At 40.6% G+C, this 8449-nt stretch overlaps 1 protein-coding gene across 2 annotated transcripts; it reads left to right on the forward strand.

Moving 5' to 3' along the window:
* The first annotated feature begins 454 nt into the window (after positions 1-454).
* On the forward strand, positions 455-7791 carry tph1a (tryptophan hydroxylase 1 (tryptophan 5-monooxygenase) a). Of its 2 annotated transcripts, none has more exons than XM_010883443.3 (11): positions 455-638; positions 2555-2695; positions 3003-3192; positions 3303-3403; positions 3535-3602; positions 3851-4047; positions 4543-4678; positions 5192-5318; positions 5813-5908; positions 6102-6235; positions 6750-7791. In XM_010883443.3, exons 1-11 carry the CDS (start codon positions 549-551, stop codon positions 6922-6924), a joined length of 1455 nt encoding a protein of 484 aa, XP_010881745.1. In that variant the 5' UTR covers positions 455-548; the 3' UTR covers positions 6925-7791. The 2 variants fall into 2 exon arrangements, with proteins under 2 accessions (XP_010881745.1, XP_010881746.2); XM_010883444.3 differs by lacking the exon at positions 455-638 and adding an exon at positions 1471-1656.
* The last annotated feature ends 658 nt before the right edge of the window (positions 7792-8449 follow it).

The following is an 8449-nucleotide window of genomic DNA, read 5'->3' on the forward strand; positions in this document are numbered from 1 at the left end:
GTTGCCCGTCTTTAGAGGAAAATGGACAGGTATCTTATGTGAATTTCCCAATGACGTTAATGATGGTGCTATTTTTCCATTGGCTGTTCAAGGGCTGAAATTATTGTTGCTTGTTCCCTGTCCACACACACGCACGCACGCACACACACACACACACACACACACACAGACACATACAGACACACACACACACACACACACACACACACACACACAGACACACGCACACACACCTTAACAGTAGCCTGCCCCATGCCATTCCCTCTCTCTTCTCCCCCCTTTTCTCTCCTCTCCCATCCTCCCTCATCCTCACATCCCCCTTCCTCCCCCTCCCCCCTCCTCCCCCTCCCCTCTCCTTCCCCTCCCCTCTCGTCACTTTTCTCCAGCCTCCCTCTCCTTCCCACTCTCCCTCCCCTTCAGTCTCGTGCCCCCACCCTCGCGTGGTGGCTGATAAATACCAAAGCGTCCTCTTCCTCCGGATAGAATAACACTTTACATAGTTAATAAACATCCGTAATATAAGGAAATAAATAGTGCAGGACTTCAATATGTATTCCAAAAAAATTGAAGGACCGCGCCGAGGAAGGTCTTTTGATTCCATGAACATAGCATTTGAAGAGAAACAACTGAACAATGAGGTAAGACGATGTGCTGGTGTTGGTTTTATAGGCGAAACATACAGCTCCGGAAAAAATTAGGAGACCACTGCACCTTTTTCTTTTCTCTCCAAAAAGGTCGAAAAGGAAGGTTTTGAGTGAGGAACAGAAGGGTTAAAATTAGGAGACCACTGCAAATTGAACGCTTCTGTTCCTCGCTCAAAACTTTCCTTTTCATCTTTTTTGGAAAGGAAAGAAAAAGGTTCAGTGATCTCTTTTTATCCAGAGCTGCATTTTATTGATTTTCATACATTAACACGAATTGAAACAGATCTGTTTGAAAAATAATCCGTTAATTGCAAGCTATTAGTTGACATTGTGCTATTGAGATTAAATAGCCTAACGTATTTTATTCTGAAAGTAAATTCGTATAAAGAAATCTAATTATTTGATGTCAGTTTGGTAGTAAATAACGGGGTAGCAATTTTCAATAACAAATTATGTCGTCAATGGTTTAGTAGGTTTAATATCCTGAACCTTTCAAAACTTGGATCGCTATTAAAGTCACGAGGACGTTCAACTTTGCAGGTGCATATTTTTTTTAACTTGTATATCACATATTCTATGAAACAGCTGTCTGATTCATTTCACATCTACATCAATTTAAAATAGACATAACTTAGCATAATATATGATAAAACTGTATAAATAAATGTTTAAAGTGATAGGTATATATGAAGTTCACAAGATTCACATGCACATATAGAGCATCTAAATCTCGAGACAGTCACGTACAGCTTAGAGGAAGCTAATAGGCTTTGGACCTCGCGCTCTCCTAAATTGGATTGCTTTACGCGGCACCTTTGGGCCAGACACACGCACACCTTCGTTAAACCAAGACGTTGGTTCCTACTGCGCAGCACCGGACTGTGCCAACTTGACCCGTCTCGTGCCACGGCCTTGCACGTTTAGCTAGCTTATGCAACGGTTTCTGATGACTGGGGGCCAACGACAACTGGTTTCCCGCGTTCTCTCGTCCATTCTCGTTGAGGGAAATATGGTTGGTGGCAAATTCAATTTAGCTCACTGTAGGTTTGATATGGTTAAGTAGTAATTTAACACATGTATAAGCCTCTTGTTTTATTTGCTACTTACAATTTGCGAATTATGGGATTGGCACTGGTTTAATTGGTCATTTGAATGCCGTAACTGCCAGTCAGCTATGTCCACGCTGTCCAATTAACCCAAGTTGCTCAAAACTGGGTTAGCGCTGTGTGTGGTGCAGATTTTAATTGAGGCGAATAAGGCGATTAAAATCGATTGACCTAAGGTGGCAATACCATCTAATCCAACAGGTTACACGTGCAATGGGTGTCTTCTATTGTAGAGAACATGTTATTAAGATTGATCTTAGGCTAAATGTATGACCTTTTTATAGGGTTGAAATACTTAATTATACAGGATTGTTCTTTAGACTGGTCAGGATATTGTTCAGGTTAATATAGGCCTAGTCTTTGGATTGTACATCAGTTTAAATTAGGCCTGTTCGTTTCTGGTTTAATCACTAAATAATTGAGATCGTTCTATTGGGTTTATATGAATGTGTCTGATTACAAGTTTAGTCAGGCCAATACATTATTATTATATTTCTTAAATTTACAAGTTTGCAGATCAACCCAATTAGAGCATTCTAATTCAAGTGACCAATACTATCTTAATTCGCACTCGATACCGTACTAGGCTAATGTTTATCTAGTAGTCTAACTCAGGGTCATCCGCATTCAGCAGCTGCCACCATCACAGATGATTGACTTTAAATGTCCCATCGCAGACAAATCATGCGTCATGTGATATACTGTATTACCGCTCTACTCCGATACTGATGAAAGATGGCTTGTGAAAAGGCCATTCATGTATGGTTGGCTCGTGTTCATTTCCGGGTTTTTTTCACTCCACAGATGAACAAATCAACCTTCACAAAGATAGAAGAAAACAGACCAGAAAAAGAGAACGCTGCGTCAGAGAAGGGGCGAGCTGCGATCGTCTTTTCACTCAAGAATGAAGTTGGGGGACTGGTGAAGGCGCTGAAACTTTTCCAGGTAGGCTTAAAGTGCTCGTGTGCCGAAGTGCCCGCGCATCTCACGACAACAATGTTATTTAAGCCCTTTAGCCTTTTTGATCTCACCCGATGTAATAATTCGATTATTTTAATTGGTCTATTTAAAGTAAGTAGGCCAATACAGTATAGGTACAATTGGATCGTCAACATATAGGACTACTTTTTAACTTACATCCTATAAGCAGCATTTTCTTCATTATAGAAAATGCATATTTATATATTTAATATATTGCATACGGACATTAAATAATGCTAGAAAATCAAAAACCAAATTGTTTAATTTACAGGAAAACCACGTCAACCTTGTACATATTGAATCAAGGAAATCAAAAAGGCGCAACTCAGAATTCGAGATCTTCGTTGACTGTGACAGCAGTCACGAGCAGCTGAACGAGATCATTCAACTGCTACGGAAGCACGTGAACGTTGTGGAAATGGACCCTCCTGACAACTCCTGCAGGCCAATACCGGAAGAAGGTATAATTGTACTAAGCGGGCAGCTTATTAATGAACATGCCTTATAAGAGGGTGTTTTTAATATTTATAATAACACGAGTTACATATTTAAATGACATTTTTATTTTCAGATATAGAAAATGTGCCCTGGTTCCCGAAGAAGATCTCAGATTTGGACAGGTGTGCCAACCGAGTACTGATGTATGGATCAGACCTGGATGCAGACCATCCAGTATGTAGACTTCAATGGCAAAGTAGTGCATTACTTTAGAAAGCTCATCATTACTATAATGTTTATTTCCTCATCAGAACTGGAGCTCAGAGGTCTCATTGTTAATAAAGATATTTCTCCTCCTCTGAAAGGGTTTCAAGGATAATGTCTACAGAAGAAGGAGAAAGCATTTTGCTGATCTCGCTATGAACTACAGACAGTGAGTACATTCACGATGAAACAACACATTTTTCTGGGAAAAAAGTTACATTTTAATAGCATGTTGTGTTGACTGGGGTGCTCTTACAGCCCTTAATCTTTTACCACTTTCATAAAATGCCACAGAACATATATCTTCAAAAAATAGCCTATTGTTGCCCACAACCATTTAGTTTCCCTGTTACTGTGAAATTCTATTATACTCTACATAATTCTAATGACAGGCGTTAACCCGCGGTTGTCTTTCAGCGGGGACCCCATACCGCGTATAGAGTTCACAGAGGAGGAGGTGGCGACGTGGGGGGTGGTGTACCGGGAGCTGAACAAGCTGTACCCAACCCACGCCTGCAGGGAGTACCTGAAGAACCTGCCTCTGCTGGCCAAACACTGTGAATGCAGAGAGGACAATATACCACAACTGGAGGACGTGTCACGCTTCCTTAGAGGTAGTATGGGGGTGTAGGAGCCTTGTGGGTGTGTGTGTCAGTTTGTGAACAAGAGCAGGCGTGTGTGTTGGATATTTACACAAACATTTCATAAACATACATTGAAGTGTGTGTATTTTAGAATATGGGTTATCATTTGTCTATAAAATTGCCAAAATCTATTTATAATTTCGGTATAATTTGTTCTTAAAATTGGTGTAGGTTCTGTAACCATGATATAATTTGTTCATCACATTGGTTTCATTTATTAAAATATTGGTATCACTTTTTTATATAAAATAAGTATAAATTGTTTATAAGATTGGTATATTTCTTTGTAATCGTGTAATCATTCATTTCTAATGTTGGAATCACTAGAGATCATTAGAAATCACTAAAAATCATTAGAAATCACTAGAAATCATTAGAAATCGCTATAGATCACTAGAAATCATTAGAAATCACTAGAGATCATTAGAAAATGATCTGGTGTATGACACAACCTCTCCTTTCCAGAGCGTACAGGCTTCACCATCCGACCTGTGGCAGGTTATCTCTCCCCAAGAGACTTCCTGGCTGGTCTGGCCTTCCGTGTGTTCCACTGTACCCAATATGTCCGCCACAGCTCTGACCCCCTCTACACACCTGAACCGTAAGCAGCGTCTTCACTACTGACCTTCCGCTGATGCTCGTCTGTTCCGACTCTGTCGACTGGCGCTGTTCTGAGAACACGTTATGCTTTACTCAAACTGCGATGTGTGTTTGTCTTACCGAGCAACAGTGCCGGACCTTAAAGGGATACTTCCCACGATAAACAATATAGAAATATTTTGACACATAACGCAAGATGCTACACCCAGACAGTTTTCGTCTGCCGTGAAATTGCTCCATCATGAAAAATCGACTGCTGACAATGTGGGGTGATTCTTTTATCACTGGACTAATTAACTAGGAGGTTGTTTTTGATTGCAATATCCCTTTAGGAAGAATGCGGTAAATGTGTATCTCTCTAGATAAGTGCTCTTGCCAGATTAATGAATGTAGATGTTAGGCTGTTAATTCTCTTTCTCCTTTTTGGAATTATAACAACATTTCTATAGGTTGGCCTTACTCTCTACATGCATCACACCTCTTTTTTTTTTCTTTTTTTTTTTTTGCCTCACAGAGACACATGTCACGAGTTGCTGGGTCACGTCCCGCTGTTGGCTGAGCCCAGCTTCGCCCAGTTCTCCCAGGAGATTGGCCTGGCTTCGCTGGGCGCTTCGGATGAGTCCATACAGACCCTGGCCACTGTGAGTCATCCTGCAGTAGAGTAGCATTAAGCAACCACTTTTCACTTGTGTCACAGTGTGTCCAGCACGCTAACCGCAACCCCAGAGACAGCCGATGCACAGGATTAGTTGACATAGCAAGAAACGGACAGTGGAAAGTCAAGTTGCACTGTGTTATTGGCAACTCATTGGGTCTGTGTAACTGCATTACTGGATTGTCTGACAATAAGAGATAGTTTGGCACAAACAAAGCTGATTCCAACTATAGTTCAGACGGATCTACAGTCCCATAAATTTTAACATAGTCTGTCCATGAGGGATTATAATCTGTCCACGAGAGATTATAGTTTGTCCATGACAGATCAGAGTCGGCCTATGAGAGAATGTAGTCTGTTCATTAGAGATTATAATCTCTCCATGAGAGGCATCGGTAATGAAGGTTATTAGGGAATATAGGCATCCGGTTTACACATTCGGTTGTCTTGGCTTAAATTTGAATTGTTACTGTGTTTCAGTGTTATTTCTTCACGGTGGAGTTTGGGCTGTGTAAACAGGAGGGGAAGCTGAGAGCATATGGAGCAGGATTGCTCTCCTCCATCAGTGAACTCAAGGTAAGGAGACATCAGAAACCAAGACCTTCCAAAACTGTTCCTGGATGTCCATGACCAGCGTCCTGCTTTTTTTTAGCAGATGAAAGCCCTCATTATGTTACATTGCATTATGTCATTCTAAAATATGCTGCGCTGTGTTAGGTTAAAGTCTGTACAGATTCTTAACCATGTGTTTTCTTACTTCTCCCTGCAGCATGCTCTGTCTGGTAATGCCATCATCAAACCCTTTGACCCCAAGGTGACATGTAAACAGGAGTGCATCATCACAACCTTTCAGGATGTCTACTTTGTGTCAGACAGCTTTGAGGAGGCCAAAGTCAAGATGAGGTGAGCTGAGAAATTAGATTACTAGCCAGGAAACTAATCTGCTAAGTATTTGTCATAATTTTCTTGATAGAAATGCTGATAGTCCCGTAGTGTGTACAAATATATTTAGTGTTAACAGAAACCTGTTCATATATTAAATAGGAAAATGTTGTATTAAATATGATATATATATATATATAATGCATACAAATATTTAAGAAGTGTATAGGGACACACTATTTAAAGGCAGTGTGCCTACACAAGAACTTCATAACACATTTGTGCATTCTTATGTACTGCTTATGAATGGGTTATGTATGGGATATTCATGCATAATAAGTTCACTGAACTGTGTTACTGAACAAAATCACAGCCTATGTCTTCGAATTACCCTCACTGTTGTTAGTCGTGAAGGCTCGCTCTCATTCACTACCTCGTTCTTCGCACATGCACACCTCCTCTCCCCCCGCCTGCACCGCCTCCCCCCTGGTCGGCATGCACTACAACTCATTTCTCCCCCCCGGTCTCACCCCAGGGAGTTTGCCAAGACGATCAAGCGTCCGTTCACGGTGCGCTACAACCCCTACACCCAGAGTGTGGACGTCCTGAAGGACACTCCCAGTATCAACAGTGTGGTGGAGGAGTTGAGGCACGAGCTGGACATCGTGGGCGACGCCCTCAACCGGCTTAACAAGCACCTGGGAGTCTGAGTGACAGGCTAAAGAACTGTGGGTCAAGGGCCCGCGTTCCAAATGGCACTCTGTTCCCTAGGTAGCGCACTACTTTCAGACCGAGGCCCATGTGGCCTCTGACTGGGAATAGGGTGTTATTTCGGACACGGGCCCGATGACCTCGACGCCATTATCTGTGAGTCTGATTGACCACCTAGACGGGGCGTGTCACTTCCCGTCGTCCTGGTACCACTCGTCAGGCTGTAGATCTGTGGGGTCTGTGGATCTGTTGGATCTGTTATGTCAAGTCCCATGGTCATTGTCACACTGCTTGACATTGGAGTTGGCAGCTGGCAAAACCGTCCTGACAGATCTGGGAGGACCTCACCCCAAAAGCCATGACCTGCTGTTGATCTACCTTAATGTATAAATAAGTACAAATATCCTATCCCCTCGCTCTACGCAATCTTTACTTCTGCATTCCATATATCTGAAGACACATAACTTATTTTTTGATGTATTGTACAGTAAGGTGTCCAGTATGTTCTTCCCATTGGTGTGTATATATACATAAATATATACAGCGCTGTAGCTGGGAGCAATTCAGTGGTGTAATGTATAATATTATTCAAAAGTGAGAATGTATTCAAGAATGTATCAAGAAAGATTAGAATGGAATTGGTTCATTATAATATTTAGCTTTTTTCATTATCCAGTTCCTAATAATCAAAATTATTTTGAAATGTAACCTTAGTCATGTACTCAAATGTCATTATTTTTCTACTGTAAAGAAATGTGATCGGATAATGTTTAAGGGAATAAATAAAATGTGCATGTGTGTCTTATGTATATGTAAGGTGCTTTGTTTTGTTAGAGATTTTAAAAATAAACATCATAAAGAGCAAATGGTTTTGTGTTATGAAATTACAGGGATTTAGGGCTGAAACTGTCCACCTTAAGTTAGGTCAGTAAACAACATGGCCACTAATCTTTCCCATAGACATTTCAACAAAATTGGTGGTCATCTTGCTTCCAAATATTGAATAGTCAGAGTCAAATCTCAGCTTTGAACAATTCAAAATATAACAAATAGCTTTTTATAGATGATTGGATATGCTCCCCCCGGTTGATAGATGTTTTTGCTCCAGGATGTTCAGGTTGTATGGACAAACCTTGTGAACTGCAATTTTATTCTATATTCTCTGTTTTCTTGAGCCACTACAAAGTTGCTTTGGCCTTTAAAGGGTATTATTGACCTGCTGAAAGAACTTCTCCCTCAACTGATAAAATGGTTATGATTGCAACATTTCATATTTTTGTACTTAACACACAGTGTACACTATACACACAGTGATTGCATAAAAAATTAAGTATATTGGTAAAAAAACAACAGTCCAGTATATTATGGTTGATTTCGAATTCTATCACATTCAGGCATTAATCAAGACTGGCTAGTATAATTCCCATTAAATGTCAATGTTTTTAGCTGGCTTTACTTATTATTTTAAAAACAATATTCGGTTATTTGTAAAGTCTGACAATTTTGTGTTTTGTTCCATGTTAA

The sequence above is a fragment of the Esox lucius genome, chromosome 19 (assembly GCF_011004845.1).
Source record: "Esox lucius isolate fEsoLuc1 chromosome 19, fEsoLuc1.pri, whole genome shotgun sequence".
Taxonomy (NCBI): Eukaryota; Metazoa; Chordata; class Actinopteri; order Esociformes; family Esocidae; genus Esox; species Esox lucius.

Coding starts and splice junctions, on each gene's coding strand:
- tph1a (XM_010883443.3), top strand. CDS start 549: ATGTATTCCAAAAAAATTGAAGGACCGCGCCGAGGAAGGTCTTTTGAT. Junction 4,048..4,542: donor CGTGTCACGCTTCCTTAGAG/GTAGTATGGGGG, acceptor TCTCCTTTCCAG/AGCGTACAGGCTTCACCATC. Junction 5,909..6,101: donor CCTCCATCAGTGAACTCAAG/GTAAGGAGACAT, acceptor TTCTCCCTGCAG/CATGCTCTGTCTGGTAATGC.